Source organism: Talaromyces rugulosus, chromosome III, assembly GCF_013368755.1.
Source record: "Talaromyces rugulosus chromosome III, complete sequence".
NCBI lineage: Eukaryota > Fungi > Ascomycota > Eurotiomycetes > Eurotiales > Trichocomaceae > Talaromyces > Talaromyces rugulosus.
This window is the reverse complement of record NC_049563.1, coordinates 519693-543373: the sequence shown is the minus strand read 5'-3', so window position 1 is coordinate 543373 and position 23681 is coordinate 519693. Positions and strand designations below refer to the sequence as shown.

The 23681-nt window shown below is 50.0% G+C and overlaps 8 protein-coding genes across 8 annotated transcripts; 4 read left to right on the top strand and 4 right to left on the bottom strand.

Moving 5' to 3' along the window:
* Positions 1–299: 299 nt before the first annotated feature.
* Positions 300–2204, bottom strand: TRUGW13939_05046 (uncharacterized protein; the record flags this gene model as incomplete). Its single annotated transcript, XM_035488211.1, has 3 exons — positions 300–1214; positions 1274–1783; positions 1971–2204. The coding sequence occupies 3 exons, from the start codon at positions 2202–2204 to the stop codon at positions 300–302; spliced, it is 1659 nt and encodes a 552-aa protein (XP_035344104.1).
* A 712-nt stretch (positions 2205–2916) lies between these two features.
* Positions 2917–4652, top strand: TRUGW13939_05045 (uncharacterized protein; the record flags this gene model as incomplete). The annotated part of the gene is made up of 3 exons (XM_035488210.1): positions 2917–3186; positions 3236–4208; positions 4264–4652. 3 exons carry the CDS (start codon positions 2917–2919, stop codon positions 4650–4652), a joined length of 1632 nt encoding a protein of 543 aa, XP_035344103.1.
* A 723-nt stretch (positions 4653–5375) lies between these two features.
* TRUGW13939_05044 (uncharacterized protein) lies at positions 5376–6966 on the bottom strand (the record flags this gene model as incomplete). Its single annotated transcript, XM_035488209.1, has 4 exons — positions 5376–6199; positions 6258–6600; positions 6660–6803; positions 6880–6966. 4 exons carry the CDS (start codon positions 6964–6966, stop codon positions 5376–5378), a joined length of 1398 nt encoding a protein of 465 aa, XP_035344102.1.
* A 525-nt stretch (positions 6967–7491) lies between these two features.
* TRUGW13939_05043 (uncharacterized protein) lies at positions 7492–8398 on the top strand (the record flags this gene model as incomplete). The annotated part of the gene is made up of 3 exons (XM_035488208.1): positions 7492–7563; positions 7632–8059; positions 8119–8398. The coding sequence occupies 3 exons, from the start codon at positions 7492–7494 to the stop codon at positions 8396–8398; spliced, it is 780 nt and encodes a 259-aa protein (XP_035344101.1).
* A 326-nt stretch (positions 8399–8724) lies between these two features.
* Positions 8725–9634, bottom strand: TRUGW13939_05042 (uncharacterized protein; the record flags this gene model as incomplete). The annotated part of the gene is made up of 2 exons (XM_035488207.1): positions 8725–9467; positions 9529–9634. The coding sequence occupies 2 exons, from the start codon at positions 9632–9634 to the stop codon at positions 8725–8727; spliced, it is 849 nt and encodes a 282-aa protein (XP_035344100.1).
* Positions 9635–9903: 269 nt separating this feature from the next.
* Positions 9904–14041, top strand: TRUGW13939_05041 (uncharacterized protein; the record flags this gene model as incomplete). Its single annotated transcript, XM_035488206.1, has 3 exons — positions 9904–10146; positions 10199–13721; positions 13782–14041. The coding sequence occupies 3 exons, from the start codon at positions 9904–9906 to the stop codon at positions 14039–14041; spliced, it is 4026 nt and encodes a 1341-aa protein (XP_035344099.1).
* Positions 14042–14868: 827 nt separating this feature from the next.
* Positions 14869–17047, bottom strand: TRUGW13939_05040 (uncharacterized protein; the record flags this gene model as incomplete). The annotated part of the gene is made up of 4 exons (XM_035488205.1): positions 14869–15090; positions 15142–15681; positions 15734–16867; positions 17036–17047. 4 exons carry the CDS (start codon positions 17045–17047, stop codon positions 14869–14871), a joined length of 1908 nt encoding a protein of 635 aa, XP_035344098.1.
* A 3595-nt stretch (positions 17048–20642) lies between these two features.
* Positions 20643–22774, top strand: TRUGW13939_05039 (uncharacterized protein; the record flags this gene model as incomplete). The annotated part of the gene is made up of 2 exons (XM_035488204.1): positions 20643–21449; positions 21512–22774. The coding sequence occupies 2 exons, from the start codon at positions 20643–20645 to the stop codon at positions 22772–22774; spliced, it is 2070 nt and encodes a 689-aa protein (XP_035344097.1).
* Positions 22775–23681: the final 907 nt, after the last annotated feature.

Sequence of the window (23681 nt, the reverse complement as noted above, 5' to 3'; positions counted from 1 at the left end):
GTGTATCTTGTTTATCGTGCCTGAAACTATCATAAAACAGGGGGAATAGTGAAGAATAAAACTAAGCCCAAACGCCATCGGGTAAGATAATCTGGGGGTTGGGGGGTTGGGCCTACTTCTGGAAACGGAAGTATTGAGGGGATGCCCGGTCGTGAAGCGCCGAGAAGATGACCTGGTCGGTGATACCTTGCGGATTGACCTGTTGTTTTTTCAACGAGTTCCAGTGTCATATTCTGCTTTGCGACAATGTTTCGTACGCTTCCGGAAGCTGAGATAAGCGACAGTAAGGCTTTTGGTGTTTACATATCCATCGAATCACCACCACCATTGGCAAAGTTGAAGCCGCCAGGTTGTTGCTGGTTGGTTCCGAGGGCAAACCCAGTTTGTGTCTGCTGAGGAGCAAGTTCATCGATATCACCACCAGCTTCCTCCTCATCAGAGAAGTACTTCTCGATGATGTTGTACGCCTTCATGTAAATTTCTTCGTTGGCATTGTTCTGGCACTCGTGAATCTTCTCCATACCGCCAGCCTCTTCGATAAAGAGAGCGTAGCGGTTGAGGTTACCTTCGCCACCCTGGGCGGACTCCTTGTCCATATCACCGACCTTGAGGATATTTTCGAGGCCATCAAGAGCGACTTGGATGATCTTGTTATCCGGGCATGCTAGGAGGTCGCACAACGGCTTGATGCAACCTTGTGAAACGAGGTAGCGAATCTGATCAGGCTTCTGCAATCCACCAGATGTAGCGTTTGAAATAGCCCAGCAAGCTTCCTTGCGAGTCTTGAAGTCGCCATTGGAAAGCAGGTTGATCAGAGGTGGGATAATGTTGGCATCCACGACAGCCTGGATTTGGACAGAGTTGCCAGCAGTGACGTTCGAAATGGTCCAGCAAGCTTCTTTGCGGATACCGTCCTTGGTGGAACCAAGCAGAGAGAGAAGCGCGGGCAATGAGCCGCAGTTGATGATGACCTGGGTCTGCACATCATCACCGGTGACGATGTTGCCAACTGATCGCAAAGCAGGAGTCTGCACGGAGGTAGAGGCGTGGGTCAGAAGCTCGACCAAGCGGCGGGGAATGCCAGCCTCGATGACGGCCTGGATTTTGTCGTTGGACCCGTCAGACAGGTAGGAGATAGCCCAGCAAGCGTCAATAAGAACCTCGTCGTCGAGCATGTAGATCAATTTTGCGAGGACGGGGAGAGCTGGAGAGATCTACGGGGGATAGGTTAGGTTCATTCAATATTTTAAAAAAAGCTCTCATGTGTACTTACGGTATTCCAGTCTGGCTGGGGGGTCTTTCCACGGCAGAAGTTGCTGAGGGTCCAAGTAGCATTTCGGAGCATGCTTAGCTTACGGCCATCGCTGATGAGAGCCAGCAGAGGACGGAGGGCGCCCGCAGAGAGGACGTAGTCGCGGCATTGAGGGCTGTCACCAGCAATGTTACCCAGAGCCCACACGGCCTGTTCTCGGACATCTGGTTCGGGGCTGCTGAGAAGCTCGACGAAGATGGGAACGGCGCCGGCCTCGATGACAACTTGTGTTTGCTGGGCAGAGCCGGAAGCAATGTTGGTCAAAGCCCATGCAGCCTCGAATTGGACCAATGTGTGTGGGGAACGAAGAAATTCAACGAAGCGGCTGACAACACCAGTCTCGATGACGCGCTCGATAGGGGGGTTGCGTTCCTTTGACAGCAACTTCCTGAACTTGGTGGTAGCTTGGATCTGCTCGTCAATCTGCTCCGAGAAGACGCCCTTGACCATCTCAGGGAGTTCGACATTAAGCTAAAATAGATGAGATGTTAGCAGAGATTCTTCAGAGGCATCTTGAGGGACGAGGGACCCCAGGCCTGCTGTATGTGCCAAGACAAAGGACAACCGGGAGGCGACAGTTAAGTAGACACGAAAATCGACAGAACAAGACCAAAGTCACGAAGAAAAAAAATGACGCAGGGAAGAAATGATTGCCTACCTCGCCTTCGATGGCACCACCTTCCTCCTCATCACTATCAGCGCCGACCTGGCCACCTATAATGCCGCCATCGCTAGTTTGGATGCCTCGTCTCTTAGCGAGGTTCTCCTCTCGCTTTTGTTTCCGGATCTCGACCTGCTGTTCCTCGCGACGACGGCGCAGCTCGTCGGGCTTGAACTGGTTCTTTGCCTTGAACTGCGTTCGCCGATGTTCTGGGATGTAGCGATCGGCCATGGTTGATAATTGTGGTTGATTGTTGTGTGGGGTGGGGTAAATTTCAAACAGCTGAAGAGAGAGGAAAGAATAAAAGAGGGGGAAAGCCGACGGTGCAACCTGCAGCCTGGGTCGAAGACTTGACTCAAGGTTTGCAGAGATAGCAGGTTGCGTGTTGGTGTTGGGGGAGTGGTGGTGGTGGAGGGCAAGGCTGTTACAAGTACAGACAGAGATGGGAGGGAGGGGGAAATTTGTTGTTTGTCTTTGCAGGCGGGTTGCCCGGGGTTTTGTCTGGTGCTCCACCCGGGCAAGAGCGACCTGCGCTGCTCAGGCTAAGCGCCACCCGCCTCTCCTTAAGCGACTTTAGCGCCCGACCGTGTGCGATGAGCCCGAGACGCGACATGTAAGGTTATCGCGTCAACTTGGCAACATTGACCTTCATTCATTCATTATTGATTGCCCGTGCATATCGACGACAGAGCCATTCTTTGTCCCTGCGGTTGCCGATAGCCTCGTGTGAGTCTACCAACGAGAACGCTGGCAGAAGCATGCATCTGCGTGGCCCGAGCTCCTACTATGCTGTTTACCCACCTATACAGACAATAGCTACGCCTGCCAGTTAGCTCTATGATTCTGTTGATTCTGTCTTTGGGGCTACTTCTGTCTGAAATTCGGGGTGCTGCTGTACTCGACTTTCTTTGTTCTTATCACCGTTGGCCGGCGATAACTCGCAATGCCCCCATCGATACCACCGCGATTCTCGGGCGTCAGCAAAGCACAAGACTCACAGGGACATCATAATGTCATTGGTGTTGTAGTCGACTGTCTGCCGAAGGCCAAGTCCGGTGGTACCTCTTATTCTGTCACATTCACAATCAAAGATTCCGATTATGGTCCCGGAAATCATACTTGGGAGGGTCTGAAGATCAAATATTTCAATGACGATGAACATCGACTGCCAGATGTGAAAGTCAATGATGTGATTCTCCTTCGCCAGCTTAGAGTGAGTCAAATTGTTTCGTGCTCATTCCATTATTAACATGATCCTCAAGGTCCGGCCTCATCATGGGTCTTTATTTGGTGTTGTTTCCAACAAGGACCATGTTTCGTGGGCTGTTTTTCGTCAGCCCGAGAGTTCCGAGTCCTTGACCATGCCAGCCTATAGTCCCGGGGCTAGGGCGCTTAGTCGCGAAGAAGATGCATATGCAAAGTCTCTATTGAACAGTGCTGTTCATACCGAATCTCAGGTTCCACCAAGTCAAACCAAAGGTCAAGCAGTGGGGCTAAGCGCTGAAGTGAAGCCACAATCAACAAAGAACCGAGACAGATTTTCATTGATCAAGGCTGTCGCTCCTAAAAAGTTCGCCGATCTCATTGTTCATGTGGTCAAGACTTGGTACGATGACAACACGGTCAACCTGTATGTCACCGATTACACCGTGAACAAGGCTCTTTTCAATTATGACGACGATAAGTCAGACAACGAGGATGAGGATGAGGGCGAGGGCCGCACTGGCGATCGCTTCGGCTATTTGGGAACTTCCACCCGGGTGAATCGAATATGGCGTGGACCTCATGGACGGATGACATTACAAGTCACACTATGGCAACCGCACTCGGCGTATGCCAAAGATAACGTGCAAGAGGACTCCTATGTCGCCTTGAATAATGTGCATATTAAATCAGAGACACAAACCGGCCGGACAGAGGGTGTTATACACACCGACCGAATGTATCCAGACAAAGTCGGGATTCGCCTTTTGGACGACGAAGATGACGACCCGCGATTTCTTGAGCTCAAGCAAAGAAAGCGGGAGTATTGGAGACAGAATAAACTCAAAAGAGGTCAGATCGCCGAGGAACTGGGAGAAGAAGGTGGTCCGAAGAAAATCACAAAGAAGAGGCGGAAGGAACTGCTGCGTCAAAAGAAACAGCAGCAACAGAAGCAGCAGGCTGCCCAGAAGCGAGAAGAAGGACAACCTGAAATTGCTGCGATTCTTCGCGCAGACAAAGCCAATCCTCACAGTATGGACGACCTCTTTTCGGCTCAATTGTATTACCTGTTGCTGACAGTCTCTAGTACAAGCAAAGAATCCGGCCAAAGTCTGTCGCACTCTTTTGGATATCCTAGCCAACAGCTCCCATGTGGCCTCCTTACCCGGAGGCATTGAATATCGGCTTCCCTTTCAGAATGTCAACTATCGCACGACTGTCCGAGTAGTCGATTTTTTCCCGCCCGATATCTCCGATTTTGCCGTTTCTTACAATCCCGACTACGAAACTTCTGAAGATGACGAAGACGATGTTTCATCGACACGCCGAGTCAGATGGGAATGGCGTTTCTGTCTTCTTGTCGAAGACGCAAAAATCGCACCGGGCCAATCTCGAAACCGCGTAAAGCTGTTTGTCAGTGGAGCCGAAGCCGTGTTCTTGCTCAAACTGGATGCCGTAGAGTATGACTGGCCTTAAAAAAACATTTTCAAGAGAAAGATATCGCTAATTTGATGTTTTGTTTAGCCTACGCGAAAACAATGATACCCTTCTCCAGCTCCGAGAAAAGCTGTGTATACTTTGGGGCGATTTAGAGGAGCGCAAGAATGCATCCGCCGACAAATCGATCGACTTGCAGCAAAAGAACCCCTCGCAATTACCATTTACATGTTGTGTCAAGGAATACGGGGTTCCATGTGCATGTCAAACTAATGATAATGAGGACGATATGACGGACTCTGAGCATACCGGGGAGTGCCTCGGCTGGGAAAGAAGATTTGCCTTGTTTGGTACAACGATTCAAGGAGAATGAAAATACTAGTTTAATTTTGTATTTCAATTCTTGAATAAACAACGAGATGATAACAAAACATACAAGAGCCCCGCAGCTTTTTTTATACCTATTTCCCATAATTATTTGAGCTTATCCCTAGAGACGCCGAGAGATGGCTTTTTTTCTTTTCTTTTTTTGCAAAACCCATAAATGCAACCCTCAATAGGACCTGATTGGAAATTTAAAAAAAAAAATCAAGATATCACATACCAGCGCTACCGGAAAAACAGCCCTTTTACCACATGTGCAGCCTTGCGCCTAGACCTGGAACAGAAACCCAACGCCATGCAGAGTTGGATCCCATTGTCCGTGAGATGGAAAAAAAATAATATGACTGAAGAGAAGAAGACAACTCCTCACTTTTTTTCTTAAACCTTAGTAGTTTTGACCACAGTGAGATCAATTCCGTGTTGTGAAGGCTCAAACCGACAATTGCTGCCCCAATGACACTCCTTTTTACCAGTTTCGCTCTGTGGACAACGGTGGCCGTATATGCATTTTGGATCGTCGCATGTCATCCCAAAGTGGCAGGGTGTCATACGAGCCACAGAACGCAAGACTTCTTTTTCGTCCTTGGTGAGTTTGTGGTCATGGTCATGATAGCAATTGGTATTTGGACAGTTTCCGAGCAAATAGTGAAGATTGCAGAGCTTCATCTTCTTCACTCGGTAAAGGTCGTCCTTTGTGATTGTCCTGAATTCCATGCGATCAATCCGCTGGCCGTGTCTATTTCGCTCGACTGTAGATGTGCCAGACGGAGCTGGACTGGCAGGTTTGGCGGGCTGTAGCGACACATCACCAGGGTTCAAGGCGGTCACCGACGCCCATGAAGATGCCGATGTAGGGGTGGCGGAGCTAGTAGATGTATTGGTAGAAGTGCGAGTAAGAGTGGCTGATGCTGGATGAGGCGATAGCATTGCCGTGTGAGTCTTCAAAGGAGCCCTGATCGGTGCAGCCGGTGTCGATGTTATCCTGGAAGTGCGGAAGAGATCGGGGAACTGGGTGACACGATAAGACGCCTTCATAGAATCAAGCTCTTTCTCGAAAGGAACGCCTTCTAACAAAGATATCCGACCTATGAGCTCGCCATCGGCCATTGTGTCTTCCAGGAGGCGGGCGTATCCATTATCTTGAGAGCATCCCAAGAAAATCTGGTGGCAATGGCAGTTGTATAAATTCAGTTTAATAGTTTCTGCACCCAGAGTTAGTTGATATCACCAAATATCCAAGCCACAGAACGGTTCAAGTACCGGAAATCTTATCGTCGGCGCTGTCTTTGCCTTGTCCAATATCCACAAAGTCGAACAAAGGCTGGCTGTCGTTGAAGCCCCGGACAAAGTCGTCCACCATTGACGGTTTATAGACTATGCCAGTATTGTAGCAAGCATCCCCTAGGCCCTTAATATTTGCGAAGACATGGGTGACTATCTTGGGTGAGGTGACATTCGGCAGATTTCGCGCAACGTATTCGTTCAGGGTGGCTATCAATTGATTTGCGGCATCTTTGCCCCCTTGTTCACCATTGCGAAGAAATTCGTCGTTAAAAATCATACTATCGCCGTCCAAGAGCACGACAATATAAGGCTCGCGGTCCTTGCAGTTTCAGGTCATGTAAGTGACATATCCATCTGCCGTTCTGAGTGTCTGCTCACCATTATCTTTTTAATTCTCTGGATCTGGCTCATCAACTCCATCTCATGCAGCTGAATATCTCGATTAAAACGAATCTCTCGTTCACGGTCCAGTTTGCTCTGTTGGTAGGCATCTTCAAGGTCGCTCACTCGTGCTAACAGGTCCTAGATGCGCGGTGACCCCTAGTTAGCACAATATCATGGCCAAACGCAATTGGTATGAGGTGATATGGAAAAATACTTCGATGAGGTCATTCTTGCTCTGCTCGAGGAGTTTAATATGCTCGTAGCGCTTCGCGAGCGCCTGGGTGTGGCTGCCTAAAACCATCTCTGGAAGTTTGGAAGCTTGTGGGTAAGTGAACAAATCGCGACGAGGTGCGCACTTAAAAAGTCGAAAATTTGGCGGTGAGTCAGTCCAATGACCAAGGCGGGAGGGTGGCAAGTCGTTTCAAACCCAGTTTCAAACAGGCCTCATAAATTTATTTGCAAAAGAGCATTTGTGACCGATGGATAGACCGCAACCACTTTTCTCAGATCTCTCTTTCCCAGATTTCTCCTCTGGGCCTAGCGTACTCTGAAACAGGAAGGCGGTGAGCGAGGATAAAGGATTGACCGGGGCGCTTACCGCCTTGCCGGCCAGCCACTCACAGGCCGCGCATTCCCGGAAAGGCATACGTGGTCGTGGAGAAAAGGGCAGTCACGACTTCGTCGCCGCGGAATTCACGAGCAGCCGCAACTCTTCTATCTCCAATCCCTCGCTTTCTCCTCGTCCCGTCTTCACGCCCCTCGCTTTTCTCTTCTTCTCTGGTTCTGTTCCCATTGACAGTCTTGCAGTAGACTTGCCGTTGCCATCATGGGTCGCTTTGGTCTCCTTCCTCTGGCTCTGCTCTCGCTCCAGACGCTCTTCGCCGGGTGTCATGCGACAGTAAGTTTTCGCATCCCATTGTTGGATTTGGAAGCCTCGCGACTGACATAGCTTTCAACTGCAATTAGGACACTCCTGAGAGTGAAGACGCCCCTGCTCCTCCGTCTCTTGCCGTCACCGTGGAAGCCTCCTTCCCTGCGTCAGAAATCTTTGGCATCAAGATTGTCAATGGTCAGGAATCGCAAGCTCTGTTGACTTTCAGCAATGAAGAAGAAGTTCCGGTCACCGTCAACTTCGTTGGTGGTTCTCTCATGAGCCTGGATGAGCCTTCCAAGGCCGTGCGCAACCTTTCAACCACCACCTATGGCGTTGAAATTGCAGCCGGCGAGAAGGAGACCCTTCCTTACAGTCTCACGACCGAGATGCACCCTCAGGATCTCCGCCTCAACCTTATCTCCGTTTTAAGCAAGAATGTCACTCAATTCTTCACCATCCAAGCTTTCAACGGAACTATCAGCGTCGTCGAGCCGGAAACTAGCATCTTTGACCCCCAGATGTGAGTCTCTTGTTTCCGTCCGCTATAACGTGGTGTTTACGAATACTAATTGTTACTAGCATCTTCCTTTACTTCTTCATCCTCGCATTCTTTGCTGGTATCGTGTACTTCTTCTACACCGTCTGGGTTGCACCATACTTCCCTCAGAAGCGCCGTGGAAAGAGTGGCGAGGCCAAGAAGTCTGGAGCTGCCAAGAAGACCGAATCGGATGTTCCTGCGGTAGAAACCACTGCTACTGGCACTGCGACCTCTTTCAACTCCGAATGGATTCCCGCCCACCACATCCAGAAGCCCGAGGCGCGCAAGGTCAAGGGCGCACGATCCAAGAGCCGTGCCTAATTCAATCAGCATTCCATAACTAGCTCAATGAGCCACGGCTTAATTGTTCGCTCGGCTCGTCGTGTTGGTGAGATGGTTTCGGGGTGCTGCCCCTGACCACTGCAAGAGCTTCAATGACCGCTGGAAAATGCGGTCTCGTTTGGGAAAGAAAACTTACAAACTATGGGATAACTTTCACACCACAGTGTATTATATTAGAGCCCTTTTTTGGCTATTTATACATGGATTTTAATTAATCTGGCCATGTTCCGGTCAAAGTTTGGATGCTACAGCGGAAACAATAAAAAAGATATAGCCACACTGGCCAGAGATAACATGGCCTACACCTACAACTTTTTCCATTGTTCGTACTCTTCTTCTAGGTGATCCTTGAGCTCCTGAAACCTGTTTCCAAAGTTCCGGGAGCACCGCCAACATATGAAGTCCCGTTTCAAGTAATGTCCCGGGTGACGCCGTGGGTCGTCCTGTGCCAGCGGGAAATCGTCGATATCGACGAAGAAAGGGGTTGCAAAACTATTGTAGTGTTTGCGGTGTTTGAGCCGGTCACTGTACCGATCCACAGACAAGACATGAATGTGCAGGTGGTTCATGGACGGTGCGGCATGAATGCCCACCATAAGCTCTTTCTCCCAGTCTCTCCCCGGTGGCAGATCATCTGCTGGCGGGTCTTGTTCCATTGCTTCTCGCCGAGCTGTCTCCTGGGAGGAGTATTTGCCATATCGCCGTCGTAATTCGCCGGCGGCCAAGGTGCGAAGCTTTTTGGCCTCGGCGCGCACCTTTTGAAGGAAACGGTGATCTTCAAAGGCGTCGAAAGGATGTTGAAAGAATTTTGATGGGTCGCGGGGTAGTAGTAGTAGATGAAGAGAAGACTTGGGGTATAAATCATTGATTGCGACAAAGTCGTCGTTGAAGTAGATTACAACTGACGACGAGAAAGTCTCTGGGCGCTCAATGTAGACGCCGAGCCCATCGCGTATCTTGAATTTTGATCCTAGCTTTTGAGATTTATTTTGCTTTGTAGGTTCTGTCTGTTTTGGTTGTTTGGTCTTTGAGGACATGAGCTCTGTAACTATGAGGGCGTTAGGTCTGGGCAATATCAACTTTATATGTGAGATTGAGCCGATTCATACACGCATTCCGCTTCCCTGTTTCTGCAGGGGTTCCTTTTTCGTTCGAAGTCACAGTGGCTACTGGTGCTTCTGCATCTGAAGCATCGGAGCCTGATATGTCCGCCATAGAAGATATATCACAGCCTTCAAATGATGCTGTTGAATGTTGTATACAGACAAGTCTGGAGCTGTTGGCCCCGCTCTGCTCCGAGTGGGCCACCAAATCGACACTATACCTTGTCTAGACTAGCGCGGGACAATAATGAATTCCCCGGATAGCACACTAATTTCTTGTAGCCTCGCGGATTTGGTTCTCGACATGACATCTGCGCTGAGAATTTCTTCGTCGCCTTCCTCCGCGGGCAGGATATATATTGGCAATTGCATGCCAGAAGTATGGGCGGAAAATCCAAGGGTGGAGGTGCCCGTGGAGGAGGCAAGCCTGGCACAAAACAGGCAAAGGCCGCTGCCGAAAAGGCTTCGCAGACTGCTGCAAGCACACCGGAAACTGAAGGCGAGGCGAAGAAGCCTACCGTCAAACAAGTCATTGGTGGCGCATCATGGACGGGCAAGCTTCCGGTGAATATGCTCTCAGAGCATTGTCAGAAAAAGAAGTGGGGGAAGCCAGAATACATCATGGTACGCAAAGAGTATTTGTAGTGTTCAACCGTATGGGTTGCTAATTTCATAGCAGAAAAAGGTCGCGGACGGCTTTGTCTCGTCTGTTATATTGAGCAAAACCGACCTAAAGACGAAGGAAACCACTACGTTGCCTCCGATGGAACTCCCTCATACCCACCGGGCTCTCGCAGCCCAACCGACAGCTTTAGAAGCCAGGCATTTCGCTGCCACCTACGCTCTGTTCCGTGTCGCTAGCGAGAAAAACATACACGTTATGCTACCGCCAAATTACAGGAAATTATGGAAGGAGGATTTCATGGAGGTGAAAAATGCGGCAGTCGCTCAAGACAAGGCCTGGATGTACGGAGCCGATCCGTTCTTGATCAAGCAAGAGCGTGAGGCGGCTGAAGAAGAGGAGAAGAAGAAGAAATTAGAACGGCAGAAAGCTCACGCCAAGCCAGATGATAAAGTCAATCTAGGACTGAGCAGCGCCGGGGACAACACCGGACGTGGAAAAGCATGGTCTCGCGCTCCAAAAGTTGACCTTGGGAACAGACTGCGCCGCGAAATCGAAGAGCTACTTCGGAGCAAGATCATTTGGAATCCTTATAACGTGAAAATACCGAAGGATCGGCAGAAACAGATTATTGATGAATTCTCTCGCTTAGGCTTTCGCCGAAGCCATATCGAAGAAGCTGTCGCGGAATGCAAGGATCGCGAAGAGGTGCTAGAATGGCTTTTACTACACGTACCTGAAGATGATTTGCCTCGCTGGAGTTTCCCGGAAGGCTACTCTGCTGGTGTCAGTCTAGCAAGTGGCAATCTTGCACATGAGTCGAAAATTAAACGTCTTGCCGCAGCAGGATATCCTGCTGATGTTTGTGCTATTATCCTGGACAAAAATGGAGGAGACGAAGGACTAGCCGCTGAGAGTTTACAAAATGCTCTCCTTGAGCATGTTCCATCGCGTGTGCCTTTGGAATCGACTGATGAAGATATTTGGGCTGAAGAACATACCACTTTAGAAGCTATATTTGGTGAAAGATACAAACGCGTCTCGAAAACGGTTTGTCAAGTCCAAGGAGAAGTTCCAGGGCTTTCTAAGCCAGTCACATTCCGGTTTCAGAAACCTTCTACTCCATATCCCTCCAATCCTCCGATCATATCGATACTTTCGGATGGACTTCCAGCATACATTAGGTTAAGCGCCGTGAAGAAAGTTGTCCAATACTCAATGGAGGATCTTGTGGAACAACCGATGGTTTTCAGCATTGTGGATTGGCTAGAGGTGAATGTTCCTATGGTAATAGACAATCCAGGCAAGCTGCGAGAAATCGCGAGCGGTGTCAGCCAGCCAGCCAAGATTCAAAACCGTTCTACGCCACTCCCTGTCAGGCCAGGACGCAGAAATCCCAAGGCTCTCGGCTCTGAAAACGGCGCGCCTTCTGGTACCTCAGTATATGAAAGCTGGAAGCAGAAGCAGAACACACCTTCTCAAAGAGACATGAACCAGAAGCGGCGACTGTTACCCGCTTGGGGAATGCAGGAGGCCATCATCCAATGCGTCAATTCGTATCAAGTCACCATTGTTTCTGGCGAGACTGGTAGCGGCAAAAGTACGCAATCAGTACAATTTGTTCTGGATGACTGGATAAAGCGCGACATGGGCAATATAGCGAATATTGTGTGCACACAACCCCGAAGGATATCAGCTCTAGGACTTGCAGACCGAGTTAGCCAGGAACGATGCTCCAGCACCGGGGACGAAGTCGGTTACATTATCCGTGGTGATTCAAAGTCAAAGCCTGGCAAGACGAAAATCACGTTCATGACAACCGGTGTATTACTTCGTCGGTTGCAAACGGGAGCCGGCCCAGATAATGATATTGCAGCATCACTTGCAGACATCACCCATGTAGTAGTGGACGAAGTCCACGAAAGGAGCCTTGATACCGATTTCTTGCTTGCTCTGCTCAAAGACATTTTGCATAGGCGCAAGGATTTGAAGGTCATTTTGATGAGTGCCACTTTAGATGCAGAAGCCTTCACCCAATATTTCGGAGGACGAGCCCATGTTGGCCGTGTTAATATTCCTGGGCGGACGTTTCCCGTTGAAGACTACTACCTCGACGACGTTTTACGCCAAACTGGATTTAACAATACCCTGGCAAGTTATGATAGCATTGAGGGAGAAAAGGAGGACGGGTCTATTGGAAAGTCACTGCGGTCACTTGGCATGGGCATCAACTACGATTTGATTGCTTCAGTGGTTCGATACATAGATTCTCAGCTCGGAAGTGATAGCGGAGGGATCCTCATCTTCCTGCCTGGTACTATGGAAATTGATCGTTGTCTTGGTGCGATGAGGGCGATACCAAACATGCATGCCCTGCCTCTTCACGCTTCATTGCTCCCAGCAGAGCAGAAACGTGTGTTCCTTGCTCCTCCCAAAGGCAAACGGAAAGTTATTGCTGCCACCAACGTTGCAGAGACGTCCATCACCATCGAGGATGTGGTTGCCGTCATCGACTGTGGCCGCGTCAAGGAAACCAGCTTTGATCCCAAGACCAATGTAGTGAGGCTGCAGGAAGTCTGGGCTTCTCAAGCCGCGTGCAAACAACGACGAGGTCGTGCCGGTCGAGTCAAGGCTGGTATATGTTACAAACTGTACACTCGCGCGGCAGAAGCAAACATGGCAGAAAAGCCAGACCCCGAGATTCGCCGCGTGCCTCTGGAGCAGCTCTGTCTGTCGGTGATGGCTATGAGTGGAATTGCAGATGCCGCCGGGTTTCTTGCAAAGACGCTGACGCCTCCGGAAACATTGGCTGTCGAAGGCGCAATGAACCTCTTGCATCGCATCGGCGCTCTAGATAATCAAAAGCTCACTGCCCTCGGACGACACCTGGCCATGATACCGGCAGATCTTCGATGTGCAAAGTTGATGGTGTATGGATCCATCTTCGGCTGTGTGGACGCATGTGTTACCATCGCTGCCATACTCACATTAAAGAGCCCCTTTGTGTCGCCGCGGGAAAAGCGTGAAGATGCTACAGCAGCAAGAGCGTCTTTCTCACGAGGAGACGGTGATCTCCTCACTGACTTTGCAGCATATCTGCAATGGTCTGAGAGATCCCGGTCTCACGGATTCTGGCAGACCACCACATGGTGCTCGGAGAACTTTCTCTCTCACCAGACACTGCGAGACATATCATCCAACCGGGCACAATTCCTAACATCCCTAAAAGACGCGGGTATTCTTCCAATAGACTACAAAGAGCCCTCAGACTCAACGAGCAGTCCATGGGACCGCAATACCAAAAACACCACACTCCTCCGCGCCCTGATTGCAGGCGCATACGACCCCCAAATCGCCCAGATCAGTTTTCCCGACAGAAAATTCGCCGCGTCCGTCACCGGCACAGTCGAACTAGACCCGGACGCCCGAACAATCAAGTTCTTCAACCAGGAAAACGGCCGCGTCTTTATTCATCCCAGTTCAAGTCTTTTCACGGTTCAGAATTACTCCAATGCCGCGTTCCTCAGCTACTGCGCCAAGATGGAAACAAGCAAAGTCTTTATCCGGGACTTGACACGTACGTCCACCCCTCCCTCTTTCTATCTTGTTTCGCTTAAAAACTAACAACCCTTCTCAGCGTTCAATGCGTATTCGCTCCTCCTCTTCAGCGGCGGTATAACCCTCGACACCATGGGCCGCGGCCTCGTCGTGGACAACTGGCTGCATATCCGCGGCTGGGCGCGCATAGGCGTGCTGGTGTCGCGGCTGCGGATGATGCTCGACGACGTGCTGGCTGCAAAAGTCGATAATCCGGCGGCGGATACCCAGGGACACGATGAGTCCCGCGTGATTGATCTGGTGAAGAAGTTGGTTGAGTTTAATGGGATGGATCAGTGACATCTTTGACATATATCACCTTTTGTACAGTTCAATTTATGTTTTTGGTTGGCCGGCACATCTGATGACTCGGGGTGTACATAGCTACTAGAAAGCCGTTACGATCTTGAGACTAGGTAATCTACTGTTCATCTCAAAAGCTTGACTTATTTAAGAAGGAAATTGTTTCTATTCATTCGTTCGTCAATTGTGCCAGCAACCATCGCAATGGCCTCAAATGTAGCCATTGCTCGAAGAAAGAAAGAAAAACAAAACAGTCGCCAATAGAAAGGAAACGCTGCCTTCGACTAGATCAAGCCCAAAAGAAGGCTTGCCCAGGAACAAATGAGAAAAGGGTGCAAAATGGTATCTGGTCAGCAGAGTGAACGTTGTTGAGAAACCAAGTTAAAGAAAAACACAAAAAAAACACAAAAACAATGCAATGAATACAATCAAGGAATCCCGTATTATATTAAATCCCCATACTCCATCATAAAAATAGCGAATGGCTCAAACCCAATAGCTTCAAAGAACCAACGCCGTGTAACTCCATACCGTTTCGATGATAAAAACGCGCCAAATCGCCTCTGTCCATGTCTTGTGTGTTGCTGAATTTCCGTAAAATGGAAAAGTCTCAAGTCCCAATGGCTGAGAATATAATAAGACCAAGGCTGGTTATGAACTGATGAACTTTCTAAAAGAATCCAGAAAGTTGAAGCATATGTACTGAATGGGGTACAATGTATATGCCAATGCTTCCTAAAAGCATGCTGCTGAATCTCAATGAATCTCAAGAGCGAGCATGGCAAATAACATTCTAAGGGTAAACCCCCAGTAAGCCATCGCACCTAGACAAAGCGATGGCTCTCTTTGGGAATGTCGGGAATGCTGAAACCTTTGGCTATTTCGGCCTCGACATACAATGAAGAACGCTTGTACCGACGATCGGAATACTTTTCGTAGATTGCATTGTGATGTTTCTGCGGTTTCTCGCAGCATTCAAGAATGACGCTCAATAGGGGGTACAACTGGGTGTATGTATAGTTGGAATAGTACACATGTGCATACGACTAAAGGCATATTAGTTTCTAGTTATCAAAAACACCTCACTCGAAACTCACCCAATCACCCTTGCACAGCATAAATCGAGCTAGACAGTGCGCACCTGCTGCCGTATAGCTGGGCGGACTGCCCACGAAACGCTCGTCCATGATGGTAACTTCCAAGAAGTACTTTGCCAAAGTACGGGTGTCAAGGTCATAATCGTCAGCTTTGCTGATTCGGCGTAAAAAGCTCATTGGGCCGGGCCACCCCAGCTCAAACTGCAGCATGCTGAGAATGAATCGCTCGGCCTTCAAAATCTCATCGACGGTATAGCCGCGGTCGACCATGTATTCAATCTCTTTGACTGAGGGGCAGTTGATCTCTTCGTACTTGGCAGCGATGAAAATTGCAGTGGCACCAACGAGTTGCAACTTTCCCAGACTAACAATCTTGCAAGAGAGGAAGCGGTCGATGTAGTTGACAGCAAGGAACAATGTCTCTGGAAGCAGGCAGAATCGGTGATGAACCTGGACCAGCCACTCGATGAGGATAGAGCGCATTGACCACTGAACCTCTGGTTGGTAGTCCATGTAGTGGGCGTTGGGCAGCATCTTGATCTAGGGGGCTTGTCAGTATCAGACTGTCTAGTTGGGTGGTAGTAAGACTCACCTCCAGTTCTCTCATGTAGTCAAAGATGTCATCGCCATATTCAGCGACCATGCTAGTGTCCCACATCTCATCTTCGATGTCATCAGTTGTACGAGAGGTCTCCACGAATTGTTTGGCAACCGCAATTTCCTTCTTTGCCTTCTGGTTGTACTTTGGAACTAGGATGATGGCTGCACTCCCAGTAGTGTTCTCACTGCGAGATGGATGTGAGCGTGCTGTGGCATAGCCGTCGTCCTCCTCGTTGTCGTCAAACTCATCCCATTCCTCTGGCTCTGAGGGTGCGACCGCACTGTCGGAGCGTGTGTGCGCGAGATCGAGAGAATCCCGAGGCAAGGTACTCTCGGATTTTTGGGCGTCTTTCACTTCAGGAAGGCTGACGGCTTCTGGAAGAGTCGATCTGGATGGCTGTTCTTCTTCCAGCACGGCAGGTTCGCTCAGTGAAACCTTTTTTGGGACAGACGGCTCAATGACATAGCTGCTATTTGAGTGAATATCAAGAGATGAAGGGTTAACTTCAATGTCATTGAGTTTGGCAGGAAGGGGGGCTTCTTTTGCTTCCTTCTTGGAATACTCTCGGTGGGAAGAAGCTGTGCTTGGACGACTAACGAAGTCTTCCTTCACTGGGTCACTCGCCCGAGGTCCTGCCTGCTTGATAGTAGTGGAAGGCTTTGCCTCGACAACAGGCGGAAGGTGATCTTTGAAAACCACATTGCTGCGTTTTGTAAGTAATTTGCGGTTGTTGGCCGTGTTGTAAGATGTAATATCCGTGATGCCTTGCCTGGGGACATTATCGCTGGGACGGGGGCGAACACTGTTCAAGATAGCCTTGACTCCAGTGACAGACACAGGGCGCTGAGCGGGCTGCGAAAGGACGATAGGCTTCTTGTCTTCAGCAGAGATGGTGCCTGCCTTGTTGTTCTTGCCAGATAGGTAGATATCGTCTTTACTACCTCGCACAGTATAGCTAGTGTTGCTCACATCGGCAAAGGCGGTGCGTTTCGCGTTGTTCCTCAAGCCTCCATTTTGTAAGGCGGTCGATAAAGCCGGGGTCGATTTGTTGCGGTGATGGATAGTCTTGTTGGGGAGGTCGCCAATGGGGGCGTTCTCGTCCCCTCGGACGCGTATCCGCTGAGGCTGAGGAAGACGCGGCGGTTAGTGAAAATCTTTCACGTTGAGAGATGGGAGTAAGAGGTGGTAAGCCAGGGAGGTAGTCATCCCTGGACTCGGACCGACACAGAAGTGATCATAGGGAGCACGAATAACAAGGACGAGTAGCACACAGGGTGAGAAGAATTGACTTACCCTGGCATCCATCGTGGGCAGCGACTTTGTTGTTCGGGAGTAAAAGGGCGTGTGGTGGTGGTTGCTGGTCAACACCACAGGCTATATTCTTCTCGTAAGGAATACAGACAAAGACGACAGCCCGACTAGCTATCCACAAGAACCCCAGACGTCGACAAGTACCAAAAGCCTCAAGGCGACTCAGAGACAATGGGCCATGGGGGGAGGGCGGAGGGCGCAGAAGGTCGAGGCAGGGCTGGAAACAAGATAAGACGACCTCATCCAGAAAGATGTTTGTTGTTTGGGTCCCGGTTGCCTGGATGGGAGTGGGTGACACGGCTGCCTCAGGCCCGCAACAACAACAACAACAACAACAACAACAATCAATGAGAGCCTGAGGCAGCGACCGTTCCCGGCTTTTGACGTGTTTGGCGTGTTTGCCTGCCGAGTCTTGGCGCCGCGTTGTTGACATCAACAAAGCTAGACTCCTTGAGGACTAGCGTATGCGCTCGCGATAAGGCGTGGGTTTGTTTGGTTTGCACCGATAGCGGGCCATGACATCATCGATCGCGTCCCGCCGAGAGGGCGCGGATTGCTTATTCTGCGCAGCACCGCAGCACCTGCCCTCAGAAACAAAAATTAATTGACCGTGTAAGTGCTGAGTATAATGCGACACCGTTGAATTGTAATCAACTCATGCGCGACCAATAATGGCGCAGATATGCGGGATATTCGATATCCAGCGGCGGGACACGCGTGCCGACACGAGGGCTGCACGTCATCACGTGACGGCTTGGGCGGACAACAGCGCCAGCTCCACCGCGGATCGGACAATCCCAGACCGGCGCACTGCGACTCTCAGATCGATCCATCGCACGATGAACAGCTTGGTTGCCTATTTCCTGCCGCCAGTGCGATTGCCGTTATTGCGACAGCCGTGGCGCTGGCTGGCTGTTCGTCACTCGCCTGGACCGGGGGTGCTGAGGGATGACGATGGCTGATGATGGCTGATGATGATGATGATAATGATGCATGGATGAATGGCTGCAAAGCCACACTGAGAGAAATGCCAAACGGATCGTCCCCCTCTCCCCTCCCGGAACCAGCGGTGTCGACAAAGCGCGAATCCACTTATTGGCAGATCGAGGGAAAAAAACAACTAAAAAACAAAAAAAAATTTCCCACTCCGGAATAATCGCCCAGCGCGCTGCCGGCTTCTTTTCGCAAGGGCATGTCGGGATAAATAGAGACTAGCTAGTTCAGTAACAATGATCGCCAGTGTCTGACAAGTTACAAACAGCCTGGATGACCTGGTAGCGCCAACTGATGACGAACAGCCATTCGCAATCGCATCTGCGCCTGGCTGCTCTATGCCGAACAATTCGCCCAGCGCACTCTTCTTCTAGCGCCCCTCGTCGTCTTAGAGGTAGGAATAATCACTTTATCAACCTGCGATTCTTCTCGCAGAGCGTCATCGTACTCGGCGGCACTCGGGGAGGAGACTCCAGTTCCGGTCTTATAGCCAAACGCTACTGTCGCAAAAGTAAATTTGCACATAAAATAGCATGTTTGAGCCCCTAGAGTCCGCTTCGGTCCTAAATTGATTCGTTTTGATACATTATACGCAACATCTGCTCCGGACTTGGAGCCGCGTTCGATTCCGACACCTATCCAGACTATCCAGGATGTTCAGGCCTGTGCGCAACCTGTCGCTATTTGCAAATCTTAGAATAAAAGAGCCCAGACAGTTCTCAGTGACATAATCTAGCTCTCTAAATATCATATGATGACCCCGGCGCAGTGAAAAGTGGATTTTGGCTCCAACCATTTGCGCACCTTGGAGGGGTCGCCCGGCGCAAATGATGAGCAAAAAGCCCCCAAGGTATTAAGCTTGCGACCCAGGATGGTTGATCGCAAAGGGATCTGTTGGCTTATGCTTGACGTATTCTTCCTATAGATAACAATATTCTATCATTTTCGCACATGTGGTCCTTGAGCGCAGCGCTGTTTGGCACAAGACAACGTCTGCGACATCTCGATATTTATGCCCCACGTTTTTTTATTGACAATTCAAAGGGACGGCAATAGAGTCTACGGAAATGCGCCATTGATTCGCTTGCGATCTTCCCCTGTTCTTTGTAGTGCAAGTCGTATTAATTGAGACGGTGTCAAATCACCTGAGCGCGGTCATCTGGACCAGTTGCAAATGACTGGATGGCAATGCTCTGCGCTGCGCTGCGCTGCTGTCGCCGATCACGTCTGGCCACCGATAAAGCCAAAAAAAAACACACGCTTCTGTGAGAACTATAGGACGAGAAGGGCTCTCTTTTTCCTTCTGCTTTTCTTTCTTCCTAGTAACGCATGCATTATTCAAGTTTACGCTTGCCCAGCGCCCAACCGACGGTGACACTGTCCGGGCCCGCTTAACCGTTTGGATCCGACATGCGCTGTCAACGAACTAGCTAACTAACCAAGTAACTACATTATCACTTTATTCCACTGAAGAAACGTCGCAATATAGGCGACTTGCGTGGGTCTCGTATGTGTGTGTGTGCACAGAATGCATGGGCGTTTCGCAAACGCATGCGATTCCGAGGCCAGTCGGATGCGCAACATCCGGCAAACACGGGGATTTCGAGTGCAGTTTAATAAATGTAGAAAGAAGAGCCTAATTATTCGCTGGAAACAAAGCAGGAAACGGGCGTAGAATTATGAGCCTTGGGGACGCAGGCAGCGAAAAAGCATAATATTGGTTCTCGGCGGCCAGCATGACCAGGTCCAGGCCGCTTTTCGCTTCAGGTGAAACCTCTCGCGCACCCACCGGCCTTCCTCACCTCTCCTCCTCCTCCTCTTTCCCAATAAGCCCCGACCCCGACCACCACCAGCGCCCATTCTTCTTGTCTGTTGCGCTGCTTCATCCTGATCGCCTCAACTGTACAATCTGTGAGTTGGCTCTCCTCCCCAGAACTCGCTCTGCTCTGTGCCTGTTGTGCCTGTGCCCAATCTGCACTAGTAGCCCATGATACCATCGCTAACATCACTTCTCGCAACCCAGCAGGCAGCGCATCGCCAATCCCACCAGCCCCCTCTGTGAGCCATCATCGCTGCTCTCTCTGCATCTCCCTTGGCCTCCGTGGACCAAGCGACTGCAGCCAGCATCGGTTTGACTGGAATTAGGTGTGTTCTTCTCTTTTCCTACCTCATCCGACCCCATCTCCCCAGACCGCCTCAACCTAGGCAAACTACAGACCTGGCAAACTTCCATCCATAGCAATCCTCGGACCCGGACCACATAGAAAAATTGTTTGTGCCTTGTGTTTGGCTCAATTAATGCTGATTTTTTTTCACCGGTCTTAGTTTTCTTTTCCTTCGTCGCCGTCCTCTTTTGCTCGTTCCCACATCCGTTCCCATCGCACAATCAAAAACTTGAGACAAACGGCGAGTCCTCGCATCAAAATCTCTTCAAAGTCATCTACGACGTCGCCCTACGGCTATCTACTTGGCTTCGTTGCATTTGATCAGACACCCACCCTCGGAGCCGGGACTTGACTCTCGCAGTCTATAAAGAGTCCAAGGCGCACAAGGCGCCCCCCCCCGGGCCGACAACTCCAGTCGTCGCCAACGAGCGATGAATACTTTACATCACAAAGACCAGCAAGCTGCAGAAGGCCTAGCCAGTTTGTCCAAAATCTACGGCGATATGGACCGCTACCGAGGCGACGTCATGTCTCAACACCCTTCCCCCGACCTGCCCGTGCCTAAGAATGTCGCTTTCGAGCTTCTTCTTGATGAAAATTCCAAGGTCCGGGCTCGGATTCCAATGAGAGTCCAGATCTTCCCCCATGACACAACTGACTCTATTGTCACCACTGTGAAAAACTTCTACGGCATCTATGATGGCGTCGCTAGCGGTGTTAGTTTTGAAGATGAGCATGGTACTACGCTCATTGCGAGGTATGAGAATTTGAAGAACAACATGACTGTGTATGTGCGGGTGATTCCCGCACATGGCTATTCTGATAACTACGAACAACACTTCTATGGAACTGCTCCAATGGATTCTCGCAAGCGCCCTTCCCTTGGCGAGCCGTTCCAGATGGCACCGCCTCAAACCTCTCAGGCTCTCGAGTATTCCCGACCACCCTCTCGCCCCTCGTCACGCACCCGCCGGACAAGCGCATCCCCATCTGGTCGCGGTCGTCGAAGTGCCTCTCAGAACAAAGGGCCTTCGAGGGCTGGCATTAAGAGCAGAGGATCCAGCGCACATGGCAGCTTTGTCGATGAGTCTCTTGCTGCCTACAGTGACAGCGAGGGCGGCCATGGGTCCATTAATGGCTCTAGAAAAGCCAGAAGCGAGCAGTTTGCGAGCTCGGAAATTAGCATGGAGAATATAGTCCAAGAAAGCCGTCGCAAGAAGCCCAAGTTTGAGAGCTCCGTATGGCCAAACCCTCCATACTCCCCTCTCCGTCCGTGGTTTAACATTTCATTTCTATCTAGGAATTGCCGCTCTTCGTACCGCCCCAAGTTCCTCTGACAACCTCGACATCCTCAATCTCTCCTCAGCGACGATCCACTGGCCAGGACGGTGAGCCATCTCCATTCACCAGGCCCGTCCAACGCCCGTTCATCAACCGAGCCCCGTTACCCTCCCCTCAGAGCTACGGTTATAGCGAAAATGCGTATGGAAGCAGCTCGACGAAAAGCTCCATTTACTCCACTCCCATCTTTCCAGAACACGGGACTCGACTGCGCCCTTCTGCCCCATACCTTAGCTCTGGCAATCAGCAAACAGTTCCTGGGATTCTCCCAACCCCAGACCCAACTATCGCTAGCTGCATCTCAGACGAAGATGTGGCAATGCAACTGATTCGTCTCGGCGATGCGTCCAACTTCTCCCATGGTCGGAACTCTACTTCGACGTTGGACGACGCCTTGAGTGGTGCCGCCGACGCCTCGTCGACTGCGGGAACAAGCGATGGAGAGTTTAGTGAAAATGAAGACGACGACGAACTTCCCGCTCGGTCGAAGGCTATTCAATCCAGTCCCCTTCTGCCACCGGGGCACATCAAGCACAGTCATAAACAACTGGACGATATTTTGCCCAGTTATGACAGTACTGAGCCTAGCGGGGACGAATATGACCATGAATTCCAGGCTGGTCATCGTGTCAAGAATGAATACGCCGAGGAAAACATTGATGATCTCGATGCACCTCGCGCGAAAAAGCAAAAGGTCAAGTCCAACGGCACTGTATCTACTAAGAGTCGCCTACAAAAGTCTATTTCACGAAATGGCAAGGTTGTCAAGGGCCGAAACAGTGCAGTCCCCCGCAAGCCTAAGCCGGGTTTACCGGCCTTTATTGAACCAAAGGCCGATGCAACCACGCAGGCATTGAGCCCTACTCCATCTCGCAAGACCTCTGGGTCTACTGCCAACTTCCAGCATCAACTTGCCGCCGACGAAGAGGACCTCTCCACAAAGCCCCGGTGCCAGCGTTGCCGCAAGAGCAAAAAGGGATGCGATCGCCAGCGCCCCTGTGGCAGGTGCAAGGATGCTGGAATAGGCATCGAGGGGTGTGTCAGCGAGGATGAAGGTAATGGACGTAAAGGTCGTTACGGACGTCATATGGGTGTGCCAGTCAAGAAAGTCCTGGACCCAAATAACCCGGATGAAGACATTGAGGTTATGCCTTCTTCAACAATCGCGATTGAGCCACTTCTCGAGAATTCGGTCGACAAGAATAAGAAGCGCAAGCGCTGATAAAACTATCTACAAAAACTTGAAGCTAGGCTTGTGATTCATCAGCCCTGTTCTGTACCGATACAAGTTTCTATGAAAGAGTCGACTATTTACCTACCCCAAACACTCTCTACACTCTTCCACTTGGCTTCACTTTACTGTCTCTTCCGAGTGAAGGAGTTCTCCGACTCGACCACACTGCGTTGCATTCCCTCTGGATCTTACTCTCGTTCATTAGCATGTCATCCATTTCACGATTTCGTCTTTTCATCCCGAAACGAATCCACTCATTTCGCTCTCGATATTCATGCGCATTTCATATTTTGCCCAATTTCGCGGCTCGACATATCTATTTTTCTTGATGAATATTTCATTAGTAGCAGTCAACTGATCCTCTGGTTTGAATATCTATGTTGGCGTTCCTTTTTTTTTTTCTGTTTTTTTTTTGCCTGAGATGCTACTACTTGTCTATTTTTCGTGTTAATCTTGGCAGCCTTTTGTGTTCCTTCTTCGTTATTGTCGGCTCTAGTGTTACATTTGAGTTTTATGCGTGCTGCGTACTTGTGTGGCTATGTTTGTGTCTGGACATGGTTCGCAGTGTTGGCGGTAAGACAGGAGTGTCCACTGAGCTGGGACAGACAAGGAAGGAAAAGTTACATAGCCGTTTTTATTCGTTTACATCTTTTCCTGTTCTATAGGCTTAGAAATGTGAGCTTTCAGATCTGCAAGTCTAGTCAATAATGCAACTTGTTATATCAATGTGGATGTAGTGACTTAAGGACTCCAGTATGCAAACATTTCTATTCAATCATATATTATCATTCCCCATTTGAACCATATTCAATAATATTCAATAATATGTGCTTTTGTCCATGCGATGCCAAGACTCGCGAGGCACGATAACGCATCTAACCACATATAGACTAGC